The 16,094-nt window shown below is 36.0% G+C and overlaps 2 protein-coding genes across 2 annotated transcripts; both read right to left on the bottom strand.

The window, feature by feature from the left end:
* Positions 1 to 121: 121 nt before the first annotated feature.
* On the bottom strand, positions 122 to 15,996 carry LOC143426336 (uncharacterized). The gene is made up of 10 exons (XM_076899717.1): positions 15,603 to 15,996; positions 15,194 to 15,296; positions 13,878 to 13,986; positions 13,494 to 13,704; positions 11,928 to 12,094; positions 11,313 to 11,490; positions 1,946 to 2,332; positions 1,607 to 1,828; positions 1,110 to 1,328; positions 122 to 549 (listed from the first exon to the last, which is right to left on the bottom strand). Exons 1-10 carry the CDS (start codon positions 15,676 to 15,678, stop codon positions 380 to 382), a joined length of 1,842 nt encoding a protein of 613 aa, XP_076755832.1. The 5' UTR covers positions 15,679 to 15,996; the 3' UTR covers positions 122 to 379.
* LOC143426337 (uncharacterized) lies at positions 6,185 to 9,637 on the bottom strand. The gene is made up of 2 exons (XM_076899718.1): positions 9,249 to 9,637; positions 6,185 to 6,882 (listed from the first exon to the last, which is right to left on the bottom strand). The coding sequence occupies exons 1-2, from the start codon at positions 9,630 to 9,632 to the stop codon at positions 6,454 to 6,456; spliced, it is 813 nt and encodes a 270-aa protein (XP_076755833.1). The 5' UTR covers positions 9,633 to 9,637; the 3' UTR covers positions 6,185 to 6,453.
* Positions 15,997 to 16,094: the final 98 nt, after the last annotated feature.

Genomic DNA, 16,094 nt, shown 5'->3' with positions numbered 1-16,094 from the left:
ATATACCTTTTTGTAGATATTTTGTATAGATACTTTTGTATGTTAAGTACATCCTAGACTTTTTTAGGCATTTAAAGTTTTTATAATTGCATAAACATTTTAAATCTATATATAACAAATCCAGTGATTCTAGAAGTCTTTCTGTTTATTCTGTACTAGTTCTCACAATATAAGTAATGAATTGTACTTCACTGTTTCTTAAAACCTTTGAACAATCCTCTTTTATCCTCCATAAAAGACTGGCTGTTTATCTTTCTAAATGAAGATATTTTATAGTGCGGAAGTATTACAGCTGATTAAAACATATACACGCACAGATGAGGAGTATATGAAATTAATATTGCAAAGTATTATAATAAATTATTATTTATACAATAAATTAATTCGTCTCGAATACCATATCCGGATGTTTATGGTTCCCACAGGCAGGAAAATCTAATGGAACAGGTAAGAAGCTTTCACGTTTGCCCACCTTCAATAAAAATTGCATAACATGTCCGGATATTCCTGAAGATATTGCTGTGCTCCGCGCTTCCCATAACCAGTATCCTATGATGAAAATAATAATAATCTTAAGTTAAAAACAAATGATTAATATGCGAAAATCGCACATCTCGAATTCAACATTCCGATTCTGCAAGTTTTTCAATATCATTCGTAAATATTTTTCTATATAATTTCAAAATTCTAGCAATTAATTGATAGTGAATCTTTCGTAAAGTATACTGTTTAAAATATGCTTTTGAGTAGGTATGCTATATCAAAGCACACGCGTTACGATTTGAAAAGCAACAAAAAGGTTTATATAAACCTAGTTCTTTGCAACAATTGCCTAGGTCCAATTTGCAAAAATGACAGAGAAAATTGCGATTTTTGTTTTTTGCAGAGAAACAGGAGTTTCACTTATATTATTGATTGTATCTTTCAAACCGTTAGTCCTGCAAGAAAATGACGAACAATATTGAAAAAAACAATAAATTTGCTATTGCATTTTCTCTGTCATTTTTGCAAGTTGGACTAAGGTATGTGAACTTTTTTGTTGCTTTTGAAATGTAGTGTCTGCTGTAAAAATTTGTCACATGAGTAGTGAATCACCCTGTATATCCTACCTAAATTGTCAGTAAAAAGACGAAGAATAACGTATCCCTTGTTTGGCACAACGAAACTATCCTTCTGAGATGGATTTTTTAAATTCCGATGCAACTGTTTGTTGCTATCTAAATGCATTACTTCCTCTTTGGTAATAGGTCGTTCAAAGCTATTTCTTCCTAGGATACTTGCATGATAACCGTGAATATGAAATGTATAAGAAACATTCCCGCCGAAACCTGAATAAAAATTAATAATGATACGTAATAATGATACGTAATCAAAAAGTCGCGATAATCTCAAGGAAAGAAAAGTTTAAATCTTACAAATTATTATAACTCTGTACGCAAATCATAAAATATTAAACTGAGGGAGAACTAATGTCTCATAACTTAATAATATTATTTAATACAACAAAATATCTGCTTGAGAAATGTTCTGCCTACAGCAATAATAGAAATATAGCGAAGTTGCGTCGTTATTGTCGCAAATGAACAAGTTGTACTTAACGGCTTACCTTGGTTTATCAAAATTATATCGACATTCTTCTTAGGCGATACTTCAATAATCTGAATACATTCACAAAATAGTGGTGTATCAGCACATTCTCTTGAACGCCTTTCAAGAGAGCAGATTGATTCCGCAGGTGTGTTCTCCGGTTGAGATAATAACGGGGATGTGGGATACTTGAACGACACATGATTGATTTGCGCCAACTTTGCTCCATCTTTGTCCGCACCTAAAATTATTACTTATAGTTAATCGCAGATATAATATCCATGTTTAAAAATAGAAATTAAATAATTCAAAATGGGTAAATATATAGTATATAATCGAAAAATAGTCATATTCTTACTTAAATCTGATGGATAAAAAGGGCACCCGTAAAAATTATATTTGTAATCGGACATTTCATCCGTGAAAGAAGAAAAAGTGTTCACATCAAATGGAATATAAATAACTTCATTCGTGGTGATTTCAGATCTCGTCGAGCCTTTCAAATCCAACGCGCAAATGAAATTTCTTGATAGTTCATGACAATCGTGGCCTTTGTTCGCGATTGCATAGTGATTGGTTTTCAATAGTAGTTTTTCATCCTTTATTGCAATGGAATCTAGTTTCCTGCCCTCATAAAGGATGAAAGCTTCCTGATGAAGATCCTCGCAGTCCTGAAGCCCCTTTATATCGATGACGTACTTTCCAGAAGGTTGATTTGCTTCGATATTTAAGTCAAACCTTTCACCTGAAATTAAGCGAACGATATAAAGAAGCCGCATTAAAAAAATGAATGTTTGTTTCATTAAATAAAAGTACAACATAGTTAAACATAGTTAAACATTCGTATGCACGCCACGTAGTTGTGCACTGTTGTGGCAAAAAAAAATTACGCTTTTGCTTACATTGTGTACACAACTTCTGCAAAATTATTTTCGTTTAAAATCGAGTACATTTTTTACTATCGCCAAGCCCATAATTGTTGTTTTATCTTGTATATGTATCATAAATAAGTGTTCGTGTAACAAAGTACAAAGTTAATGAACATATTTCCATTTGAAAGTTTGAAATGTGAATTTTATTGTTTACGTTACATTCTTAACGATTATTCATAAAAACTTTTATATACAACGATTATTTGATTTAATTGGCAATAAAACATATGTACAACGTATATTGTATACAGGGTGCTCTAGGATTCAACAGACAAGGTTTAAAAAGTGATTTTTAACGTCGTTCTAAACAACTCCTCCCTTTGCTAAGATTTCTGATTCGACTTTGTTTTTTTCCTCGCTTTACACAGCAGTAATGCTATGGGTTGCAATTTAAGAATACAGTTACAACGAACTCTTTCTGCATTAACTTTAATCGGCTCTTTTCAGAACCACCAAACATTAAAGCGTAGGAAAACAAATATGATTTCTTCTCCTCTTCGCTATTGGATTACAAGCGATCGGTTACAATAGTAGTGAAGTTCAGCAAAGTGAACTATAAATATTAACGTTGCTTATATTTTGTACCTTTCGCTGGTCTCGTATTATTTGCATATGCTCTTTCGAATTGGCTACAGTTTTTTGTTAGTCATTAAAAAACGAAGCAGAATCAGACATTTTGGTAAAGGGAAAAGTTGCTTAGAATAACGTCAGAAATGACCTCAGAAGCGCGTTCTCTGTTCAATCCTGGGACACCCTGTACACACGGGAATAAAGTTATATTTATACTTATATTGTATGATAACGTTTTAATGACCTTCATTTCCTCTAGATCATACTTCTAGACAGTAATTTGAAATATGCGTTTGTTACGCTACAAGGAATGTTTATACTAACAAATGCGATTGCATCGTCATTAATAACGCTACTATTAATACTATGGTTATTATCTATAGGAATACCAAGGCAGCGGTCGCAGTTTAACTATCACACAGGTAGAGCCCCTAAGTGTAGCTTACGCTACCTTTTTCCTTCATATTTTGCACGGAAAGACATTGTTTTTCTTTAAAATTTGTAATTGAGCATCGTTGTTGTTTACACTTTGACAAAAAATTAAAATATCTGAGGACATACTCGCTTTTAGTGGAAGATACTTGTAATTGTATCGATTGCGGATTTGTATCCCTATAATTTATTGTTGAACGTAATATTGCAAGATAACTTTATTTATTCTCATTTCCATCTGTTACGACTATTTTCACACGTCGATTGCTGGTTTCTATAACAGTTACACTGCGATTTTCTGAGTTTTTACTCTCAAAATGATATCATAAGTAGATGTATTGATATAGTTTAAGAGATTTATGTAAAATATTGATAAATAACGATGTTATACATTAATTGTTATCCTGGTAATATAAAATATGGGTTTTATTAAAAACTATTTCTACTATGGAAAAATCAATGGGATCTGAAGATAAGGTTCGATCAGATGAAACAGCACGCTTGTAATAATGGTCTTAGAACCATTTTCGTTTAATAAAAAAAAGAAAGAAAGGAGGAAAGTTATGTACTTTATAAAGAACAGAATATTTCTTCGTACATATGATAATTAATTTCGAGTATACGTGTAACTTAAATTTTAATAATCGCATTAAGTAAAGATTCCGGAAAGGATTGAAATAATAGAAAAATATAAGACTATCGCAAAATTAGGAACAATAATGAACGCATTATAAAGACATACACCGGAGATTGTTAAATCTTGTGTACAATCAATACTATCTAACTTCTTTTTTTTTCCTACCTAACTATTAATGGACACTCTAATTGTCCATGATGTAGAATACGCTCGCGGCTTCTCCTTTAACAGAAAATTAATTACGGCTTAATTATTAAGAAGACTTATTTTCGATTTTACGGAGGGATCTTTTTCGATAAAAAATAGTTGGCTATCTATACAGCTTTACTACGTCTACTGTTTTTAAAGCCCTGAAACAATACCAATGGAATACTTATAATCTAGGTCATCCACGAGGCAGGTTGTACAAACGACAAATATGGAACACAACAGGCTGTTAGAGTGCATCTCGGTACCAAATTCGAGGAATTTAATTTGCATCTCTCTTTCTTCCTCTCTATTATAACATTTAGTTACAGTTAAATCAATATTTGTAATTATTAGTTGTTTCTCATTTTGAAAAGTTACTTCTTTCGAGCCACTATATTTTCTAAAAAAGACGTTAACTACAAAACAGCTTTCCCTCCAATCTTTTGTACTTCTAGAAACTTACGAAACAATTACGAATATCCATTTTAACTTTAATTCTAATTGGACGTACACGATATTCTGGAAGTCTTTAACGTTCTTTCTCCGCGTATTACAATCAAATTTTGTTATTTCATTCAACCTGACTCAAATGACACGGACTTTTCGATCGTTTCACATCTAAAAGCACATACCCGCTATTTCTGTCGAATATGAACAATATTTCGCCTCACGATTATACGTAAAGCTAGACTAAGGATCACATAAAAGATTTTTGATTCGTGTCCGATGACGAACAAATACAGTTACCGAAAAGATCGTGATACCTAGAGTACAGTCTTTCTCATGAATCAAGAAGTCTAAGAATATAGATACATAAAATACAACTACGTATTAAAAAATAAGGTATTCTCCATTTGTCAATGTTCAGAACATTGATTTAAATTGTAAAATACAGTTCTTTTCGAAAATATTCTACAATGTCAACGCTCGATATATTTTTATGTTCTTTTGTAAAGAATTTCCTACGAAATAAAGTACCCTTTGCTCTTAGAAATGGTTTCCTTGGCAATTTTATTGCTTATTTTGATCTTAACAGCACACGCATAAATCGTTTCTTTCGTTTCGCACAAATTCCTAATTTCATTCCCGGGTCCTTAAATAATTATCTCCCGGAAAAAAATTCGAATACGTGCAATTGTCGCAAAAGTATAATAGAAAGAATGTTTTAAGCCTTTCTTACTTTCTCTTACGTACCTTATAATGAGCAACATAATAAATGTTTCCCCCGTTAACTATTTGATTTATGAGTGTAAGAATAAAATCGATAAATTACATGGTACGATGAATACTACAACTAGTATAACTTTTATGTTGTATCGTATAATCCTATCGTTCAACTTTTACGCTTTAAACGAGGAAGAACAAACGTTAATCTCAATAATAAATGCTTCAATGGCGTTCTCTTTAGAATCTCAAATATTCAACTTTCCAATCATTACCAATCATTCGCAGCCGGCTGATCTCGCTTATCACGCAACTTTAATCGCACATCTAGCAATATGTAATAGAAAACGAGCAATAGTACAGCAAAACAGAAACCAAATACTGTGCTTTCGATCGCATTCGTCTTATACTAATTACAAAGCAGTAACGGCGGATCTTTCTATTCTCGACACTCGACGAGCTTCAAATTAAAAGTCACCTATAATCCTACGTTAAAATTGGAAGTGTTAAAAACGGTCGTGCATTCAAAACACGACCCATAAATTACTATCCAACGATAGTTCCCGTAACATTACAACACGTATCCGCACCTATTTCTGACGCGTTTACGTTGAAGTAAAATAATATAGTTTACCTCGTACGTCCCCCCCCCCCCCCACCTTTCCCTCGTTCGACTACAAAAGCATTTCTCCTTTCAATCTCTTCGAACCGACTCCGTGTCCCAACAGCAACATTAATTACCATCAATCATCCATCGTTGCGGGCCTGTGTAATGTTCATACGTACACGAACACCGTGAATCATTCCCATGATTCACTTCTCAAAAAGCATAATAAAATAATTGGCTGTGGTGTAAGTGCACACAGTATCCCTCTCTGTCAGCGCCTTTCACAATCGTGGAATCGTCATTCTCTTCGTGGCATCGGAGAAATGTTGCACTCGTTAGCGACGTGTCTGCGCGTAAATACCAATCTCCGCCTCGAAGAGGATCTGATTGATCCTCAGCTTCGCCACCGACCTCGAGTACGAATCCGGGATCTCCGCGAGCTGCACGGCGATGCTCTCGGCGAATTTCGCGAACTCCTCTTTCGTTCTTTTCCGTTCGTCGGACGTTGTCTCGAGTTTCGTTTGCCCGGATTCGTCGAGGTCGCAGATCGGACTGTTGTGCTCCTGCAGCGAGCCGTTGTACAGCTCCATCGCCCTCAGGCTAGACGACGACGACTCCTCGGCGTCTTCGCTCAGCGAGGCGTTCAGGGACCCGGTTCCGGATCCGTTCGTTTCTTCGTTGCAGTCTATGAACGTTATGCTCTCAGGGTCGATGTCGCTGACTATGTATTCCTCTTGCAGTTTCGACGTCTCTTCCTCGGTTTTCTACGGGGAGAAGAATATATTTTCCGTGTTTGTCGCGCGCGACCATTTTTTCTTTATCTTTTCTTTTTTATTTCCGCTTTATCGTGCCACGTTTGCATTCGTCTACGGTGCGCAGAGAGAAAAACCCAGTTGCTCTCAGCATCCATTGCATGGAAAGGCGTAGGAGGGATATATACCGAGTGGTTTAGTAGCGGGGTGGATGAAATATGCTGGGCAATTGTAGAAGAAACTTTTGCATAGTTTTTTTGTTTTTAAAATTGTAATTTTGTTCGCTCGAAGGGGAACGAAAGAAAATGATCGATAATTACGATCGAGAAAGTTTAGTGAGAAAATTATACAAAGATGCGTATTATTTCTGAAATTAAAAATACACATATCCAACCGTGAATGTGCAATTTTTTCAGCTGCACAGAATTGTTAGAATGTTGTAATTAATTGTGATAATTTTAAAGTTAATTGAAAAAGTATGCTTGCAAAATTCTGCTGATAAGATGATGCGAAAATGATTTATAATTGAACGCTTTCCTATTTTATGTAGCTCCGAGTAATACAAATGTAGCAGTGGTATTTTAATTAATAATTTATATAATTAATCGCTGTAGAATTTGTTAGTAACGCGCCCGAGGCGATTCGATTTCTGCGTTCACTTCACATGTAATTTACCTACAGAACATCGCCGGGATCCAGAGAAAATCACATTCCTGGTTATTATAACTACGCGGCACGTAAACACAATCGGATCGAAGCGCGATTTAATCCGCTATACCCGGTTCACACGATTCAATGTTAATCTGACATTTCGATCTTTCGAGGAAACTCGGCATTAAAAACTTTCACAGGAATATATTTAAATACCTTCCAAGAACAATGCTCGAATATATCTGATACGCTTAATTAAGAAAAAATGCTCGAAGAAAGAGCGATTGAATTTAATTTGGATCTAGACAATAATTTTTCGCAATTCAAGGTATATAATTTTTGTCTGTTTTACGAAAAGAAAGTAAACGCAAGTATTTAAGAGAATGTATACTTAGTAAATCCTGATTTATGTAACATTTAATTAGTGAACATTCAAATATCATTTGGAGCCTCTCTCTTCTCGAACAGATCTGGCTTGTCTTTTCCTAATCTGTATAACTCACAGAGAGATGCAGAGAATTGTGTAATCTGATCTAACCGTGTAAGACAAACTTCTCATATGGTTCTTTTTAGAGTAATTCAAATATATTTGGACAGATTAGTTCACATGTTATATTATCTATGTATGCAATATAAAAAAAAACGCGGACGCGTTAAAAATGAATGTTGCATATTTTACGTTTGACTTTGCCATTGGAAGGTAACTAACAAAATATACTTGCAATGACTAACGCAAAGTTTTTCAATCGTACAAATTACAATGCATTGATATGTATAATCAAGTAAATCCCTCGTACAGAGGAGCAACGGGAGGATATGGCGAGAGAAAGAGAAAGCAGTAGAAGAAGACAAAGGCGGGCGGCATCGGACAGTGCGAGGGAAATGAGACAGAGAATCAGACAGAACCAGAGCGTGGAAGTAGTCGAGATGAACGAGGATGGCGGGTAGCGCATGAGTGCACATTCGAACGTAAGATCGATTCGAAATGCAGGATTATTTTTACGGAAATATAAGCATAATGGGAAAAGCTGACCATGACACGTCGCTACGAGTCAACGAAACATGTATCTCGGCAAGCGACGCGTCGTTCAGCCGAAGCCGTCGTTTCCACGAAACGCGTTCGGACACAATGGTCTTTCTTTGGAATTGCTTGGCCAATTACGCGATGGCGTAAACCCTGGCCTCCTTGGGATCAGAGAAAGGGAGCGTTTGCGATTATTTCGTCTTTTGAAATAAAATAAAGAGCGAGCCGAAAAGAAAAGAGTAACGGTAATTCGTTGATTCTGTTCGAAATGAATTAGGGACACGAATTGAAGCGATCGAGAGTCGTATTCCGCTGAGGTGAATGCGACACGTGGAAACGAGATATCTGTCACAACTGGGTTTCTTGCTCGACGGTGTACTGTTATATGCTGCAAGGCAATTATAAAATCAACTTTACTTCAAAATTCCAAACTGTTTCACAAATGCTGGCTCTCTATCGAGAACAAGCTCTATGCTCATAACGATAAATCTAAATCGAAGCAAATGCTAATTCACTTTAGATTAGATAAAAAGGCGTTCCGTTTAATTAAATCGATATTTTAAAAATAAACATAAGAAAATATTGATTAAAATATTAAACTTAATATTCGTTTGGAAATTGAAAAAGTTTGGATATCTACATCCATTTGGAATGTATATACGTGAAACGATAGAGCAGGACGCACGACCATCTATTACCTTACCTTCTTTCTCTTACTGTATCTACGGGTGCCAAATTGCAAGAACTGCATCGCCTTAAAGGCGAACCACTTGGACACGTAAACATCGTCGGGCCCGGTAGCGGCGTCGCGGCTGTTCTGTATCTTGTGCACCTCCCTCGAGTACTGGCACTTTAGGTTCGTGATCTTTTTTTCGATCTCGAGCGTGTTGCAACGAAGGATCTCGGCCAATTCCTGTATAGCCCGTTTCCGTTTGGTACGGTCACGATAGCCACGAGCGTTCCAGTCCCAGAGGACGCGTCTCTGTTGATACTCGCGCAGTAACTCAAGGGTTTTGTCGCGAGTCCACTCCATGCCGAGCCGCGTGTCGTTCGTCTCTGACTCGTTCCACGCGTCGTCGCTGGACATGGAAAACAGTGTGGCGCGGTGTTACAGGCGGCGCGCGGGACACTTAACCGTGGCGGCTACTACGTTTTCTTCGCGCCCCTGATCGTAGTACACCAAAGACAGAGGAATTATGAATGCTGGACGGACATCGAAGAAAGTCTGAAGCTGGCAGAGGCTGGAACAAGCGAGGTAGCAGCTGGCTGACAGGCAGGCGGGCGGACACCCGCTCGTGTGGCCGGTAATAAATCGTCGACTACGAGCCGCCAACGACGCCGCAGCCGCGAATCGAGCACGCGTTTTAATGATTTTTGCGCGAGACCCGCGCGCGCTTGGTCGCCTTCCTTTCTTTATTTCCCTTTGCGAAAACCCGGCGAGAACACGAAGACTGCCGAGTCTGCGCGAACGAGCCGGCCACCGTTGTGCATGGTATACGCCGCAACGCTAAACGTATATGAACGCCAAGCGGTTTCATCTACTCCTCTCTCGCTCTATCTCTTTCTTTTCCCCCTTTCCCTTTCGCATTTCTTCTCCCCTGCCCGTTTATCCATTCGGATCCTTCCTCTTTGTTTACCAAACGACCTTGCGCCTCGTTTCATCGTTTTTCGTTCTTCTCCCGTTCCACTCGCAGCTTACACTGCTGCTCGCGGCTCGCGCGTCCGTTTCCCTACTCTACACGGTTTACGCCTCGTGTTTTTAGATTAATTACGATAGTCGAGTTTTTTCATCCCGATCGTCTCCTGTTGCGCCGTGTATTCTTCGTTCGTTTCCAGTTTCGCCTTCTGGTTTCTTTTTCGTTGCCGCTTTATTGCCTCGTTCAACGTATCAGATTCTCTCGATCGTTTCCCCTTCTTCTTTCCCCTTCTTCTCTCTTTCTTCGTGCCGGTGCTTTTTTCGCCCCGTCCTCCTTCCTTTTGTCGTCGCCTCCTCTGCGTAGTTTGCGATTTCCTTTGCTTTCTTTAAATCGTGATTCTCTCGCAGGGTTGCTTGTCCACGGTTTCCTCAGGATAAATATCATCGAATAAAATCATGCTCAGCGTGCATACAAACTCGGGCATGGAAATTTTCTTCAATTTATACACGACGATACAATTGTTGTAATGTTACACGTTTGTTCTTCCATAATTTCATACGTTCGTATATCGTAAATAATTTTACACATACCTAATACATTACATTCGATAGCTTTTGTAACGAGTAATGTATTTATATTCAGATATTTCTTTACGTAACTGTCAAAGTCACTAACCGAAATTCCTTTTAGTTGCATGTAATTTAGTTTCAAAATGAAGTATTATCTTCAGTTATACTTTGTACACTGTAACTACACGGAATAGTAGCACACTTCAGCCGTTCGTTACGGCATTTTTCTACCATTTACGTACTTCCAGGATTTTGGAAACTTAACGTTTCGAATACGTTTACCTATATTCATTTCTTACCTACTCTTTGAACAGCCTTTAAAATTTTCTCGCAGTATGTATCCTATTCTACGATTTAATTTAATTTTATTGCATTGTATTCTCTTAAAGCCATTGCGTGTGAGTGCACACACAAAAAAACGTGAGACTAAGTCATATATATACAATCCCAGATGAAACGTTTTGCGCTTTTGTGCATCCGACGTACACGTGCAACGATCATATCTTACGTGCGTCGAATGTGTAAGATCGATGGAATGAGGCTAGAGAATTGGCTACGTACCTGGAAAGGCAACGATGTGTTTGCCTGTCGTTGGTTCAACCACGTTACCGTCGGTAGCCAATACACGAAAATCATGACCAGAGAAGGACAGTAATACGGGGCAATTGTATGCGTTGGCGTTAATAAGTCGCAACAAATATTGCGTTCCATGTTTAACTCTCAATACGGTTCCATTGATCTGAAAAAGAGATACAGGTAGTCAACGTTCGACGTAATTTCCGTAGCATAGCGTTACACTGAAGCAATTTGTCGAATGGAGAGAAAGTTCTTATTCCACTGGCATAATCAACGTTACACAACTTTGCACGGATAGGTACAAAATGGCGAGTAGCCTTTCCTGCAATTATTTAAATGTTCCTTTAATGGAATAAAAGAATTTGCTAATGAAAAAATTGTTTATCCTAGATATTTGTCTCATTTCATAAGATACAGTCTCAGATTTTCCATAATCGCAAGGAAAAATTGTACTCGGTCGAAAAATGGAAATGAAGAACGCTTAGGAAAGTGAAGACAATGTTCGTTTTACACGTACTGAATTCTTAAGTAGTTTTTATCTTTAATTACATTTTCCTTTACTTGTTTTGCGGCGTCTTGTCTAATTAGATAAAACAGTACCTGGCCATTCAAGAGGAGTTCGCGGGGCGTAGGTGGGTGTAGGTGCGAGTGCTGCGACAGTGGAGTCGCCGGCCTTGATGACAAGAGAAGTATCCTTTCCGAGGTAGGGTCATCTTGTGGTCCTCGAACTGTCAACGACCCGTATACGCCGTCGCCCTGCTGCGAAACTAATAACCCCACACCATTAACACTTTTGTTACTTTCATGATTAACTATCTTCACGAAATGTTTTGCATTCCATTAACGTACAGATCTTTCTTGTTTCATCTTTATCGGTAAATAATAACTTACTTTATGAATGTAGAATTAATAATAATAAAAAAAAATAAGTAAACGATTCATTTCTCTGTATTTAATTCAAAATGTTTTATTAACGTAAAGTAATATCGCGTTCATTTAAGATAATTAATTATTAATTTTCATTGAATCTCAAGTCAAATTCTTCAGAATGCCGGAATTATAAGCTTAGATAATAATTTTCTTTTACCAGAGTTGCAAGTAAACCGGCGATCTGCACTTTGGGCGAGTTCATTTTTCGTTCTACCTTAAAATTCATCTCGTTTCTCTGAGAAACGAGTTTAAATTGTTTAGACTTTCTTTCTCTTATTATATATAGGTTTCACTGTAGTTCATGTAAACTGAATAAACAACATTTTTCTTACATATTAAATATAAATGTTACATTTAGTTCAAACGCGATGCAGCGATTGTACACATGTAGACATTATAAAAGAAAATATACATGAATTTACTCCCGTCTATTGCAACATTGATTAAAAATAAAAAAATTTGTTAAATTTTTACGAAAACGAAGTTAATTTTGCATCAAATCGTCTTTCAGAACATGCGGAATTTAATGAATATTTTTTGGCTTTACTTGGACGTTTTGAGTGGGTGGTTGCTGTACGCTAAATTCGATTCTACATTCTACTTTGTTGCCATCAGATTATCACATTTCACTCTGACATTCAAGAAAGAACAAGTTGTAAAAGATAACTATTAACAAAATTGTTAACTTTCCGATATGTGGAAGATACTAAGTACTTACTTGGACCACCGGACCGAGTGTGTAACCTTACTTCTACACGGTTGCAACATTATTGATCTACTTTAATTTTGTCTTCGCGAATGTAGAAGCCGTTCTACAGCGCGGGAAAATTCAATTCGATTTAAGCGTTATCAATGTCTGATATGACTAAAAGACTGCATACTAATTATAAAATATATATTAATACGTATCAATTCTAAAATACGATCAAGGATAATATTAATTTTCAAGAATTTTCTTTACAAACATATTTTTATACAAGATATATGAATTTTTATATTTGATTATTAAAGGGCAACATTAATCGAATAACGTACGATAAATTAATAAACTATATTAACAGAGTTTTGTAACAGACATTATAAAAGAGAAATGAAAAATCTGTGTTACATTATTGTTTTAGTAACAACCAGTTTTTATATTTAACTGTTCGTGCCGTGCATCGATTGATTTCAATATTCTAGTTCCTTAATAATGCTATTATTCAGTTTGAAGAAACTGAAGTACGATATGCTTACCTAAATGTGCGTAGTAAATATATGTACCAACACTATCTGGTTTTAGTTTATATCGAAATCCTCCAAATGGCAATATCGAACATTGCGTGACCATCGGAACGCCATCCATGTGAGCGGAATCTTTTTGTCGCAATCCATGCCAGTGAAAAGATAATTCTTCAGATCCTAATTTATTATATAAAAACACTTCTATTGTATCTCCAAGACATACCTGCAAGTTGAAAATTTTACATATTAAAAAAAGTGCGTATGTTTATAAGTTAACAATTCTTATTGAGAATATACAAAAGGAGTAGAAATACAATTATATCTTTATTACATTAATAAATAAGATTCTGTAGAAAAAAATGATAAATGTTAATAAGTTTAAAAGTCATCGATTACCTCTATTTGTGGACCAGGACTTCTCCCATTGATCCTTAAATAATTTCCTTCTAAACCTATTTTATCACGAATCACCGATTCATTTGTAGCATTAAGTCCATTCTGAATGCTGTAAAACAGTAATAAAATTGTATAACTGTTGCTTAACTATAGTAGAACTAAATTTAAGAAACTTCAAAATTGCTAAACCACTAAATTGAGTAACGCTAGGTATATATCCACTTATGAATGTATATGAAGTAATGCATGATTCGCGGATTATTCTCATTAATAATTCAACGCAAAAAGAAAATAAGAAAAATATTATATAATCGCATCATTTACTTTCTAATTTATAAAATCAAGTTTATAGATTTTTACGTCCGTGAAAAAAATTAAAAAAAACACACGTATCGAGTATTACATGCGTATGTTTACGAGTATCTTTCTTGTAACAAAATTTTATAATTTTGTTCTATTTATATTTGTGTGGTGAGCATGTTGATAAAGCAGATTCCGTCACTAATAATTGAACTCTGTCGTTTATGTAGAACTCAAGTACAGAATTCGAATAAACAGATTAGAAACACACAAGCGAATCATGAAAGAGTACTTTAAATTATAATTATTAAATGATGAATAAGAATGAATAAAAAATCTAATGTATTATCCAAATCGTGAACTGATGATAAAATCGCGAAGAGTATATTGAATGAAAAGAATGTCTGGATACCAATTATTTTTACGGTTGTAGGATTTACACGGACTATACGAAACTCTCCTACAGCATAATCAGGTATACACATTCATGACAACAAGTGGTAGTGTAAGAACCAGTTGAGGATTGAAAGAATTCGAGATGCACTTTGCAACCGAGTATATCAACCGTTAGTTCCTACTTCACAGTAGAAATTATACAGTATTCGCACGAAAATTATTACAATTGACGAAGATACCGACTGGTATTTCCTTCGATATCGTTAATCGTGATTTTAAGCTTAGATAATAAATTCAATGTAAATATCGCTAATAAGTTCCTGTCTGATTATAAGGATAAACGAGTTTTACACCATGCGACACTGACACTAACACTGTTAAAAGAATATTGCATATTCGTATGCTAATTTGTGTCGTATTAACTACAAGATAAACGGTGTATAAAGTAATCAGAAATTGCTAAAGAGTGTGTGTGCACGTGTGTGCGTGTATATCTAAGAAATGGTGTACTTCGAAAGTTTGTTTGTAGTTTCTATTTTGTCCTATTAAAGTTTCGAAAGTGCGTTAATTTTTGTAATACCAAACGCACTAATTAATTTTCACGTGTTTTATTACCTTACCTGATTGTGCTAGGAAATTCGCCGACGAAGAATTCGTAGCGGCATAATTTTTTTGAAAGTGCTTGGTCAGCACAAGATCGCAGACATTCGTGAGATTCCGCATCTAATTATTGAAGAAGAAAAATTAACGTAATATTATTTTCTTTTTCATATATTGACACATTAATATAGTACGTTCTCGCATAATTTGGTTAAGTGTTTGAAACTGACGAAGCTGACCGTACAAAAACAAGAAGAATATATCTGATTTAAAATGTTCACGATCGTTTTTTGCAAACTCAAAATAACTTTGACATCGGTATGCTTTTAATTAGGTAAACGCATTACATCTGTGACACTTTCACAATGTTATCTTAATGGATGTACTATTTTCAAAACACGTCCTCTTCGGACAAATTCATTTCCTCACCTCTCGTTTCAGAATTTGAAATGCCTAGTGAAGTAAGAAAAATGGCGAGAACAATTAAATTGCTGAAACACCACATGTTTTACCCAGAGTAACCGGGTCTCGTTGAAGTTTACTGATCTATGTCGATCGGCGCGTAATCATCGCGGATTACGAGTCAACAGTTGACCCGGGAAATGTACACTGACGATGTTACGCGTTTCACGATCATGCGGCAACTTAAGTTGAACCTATCTTTCTTAGGTGAAAGCAAGGCCTAGGCTACTTTTCGTTACGCAAGCCACATTCAATGTAAATTCCAAATCTTTCCTTTTCTGTCAAAGAAGACGTAATCCTAGCGTAATTGTTGCTAATAAATATTGCGCGACGATTCGATCAAAGTATCGGGACTAGTAAAGATGCGCTGTGGACCGATATGCATACTGAAGCTTCGGGTCGGGTCGGAAAAAATCGGATAGAATCGGTTTTGGGGGCTAAATGTGTTACATACGAATA

Source organism: Xylocopa sonorina, chromosome 8 (genome assembly GCF_050948175.1).
Source record: "Xylocopa sonorina isolate GNS202 chromosome 8, iyXylSono1_principal, whole genome shotgun sequence".
Taxonomy (NCBI): Eukaryota; Metazoa; Arthropoda; class Insecta; order Hymenoptera; family Apidae; genus Xylocopa; species Xylocopa sonorina.
Note: the sequence above shows the minus strand (reverse complement) of the source record. Positions and strands in the feature narration are given on the sequence as shown.

Bases quoted from the DNA above. Each gene is read 5' to 3' on its own strand.
- LOC143426337 (XM_076899718.1), bottom strand. From the start codon at position 9,632: ATGTCCAGCGACGACGCGTGGAACGAGTCAGAGACGAACGACACGCGG. The intron at 6,883-9,248 runs GTAAGGTAATAG...TTCTCCCCGTAG, and splicing joins GATACAGTAAGAGAAAGAAG to AAAACCGAGGAAGAGACGTC.
- LOC143426336 (XM_076899717.1), bottom strand. From the start codon at position 15,678: ATGTGGTGTTTCAGCAATTTAATTGTTCTCGCCATTTTTCTTACTTCA. The intron at 13,705-13,877 runs GTAATCGATGAC...TTCAACTTGCAG, and splicing joins GTCCTGGTCCACAAATAGAG to GTATGTCTTGGAGATACAAT. The intron at 12,095-13,493 runs GTAAGCATATCG...TGGGGTTATTAG, and splicing joins TATTTACTACGCACATTTAG to TTTCGCAGCAGGGCGACGGC.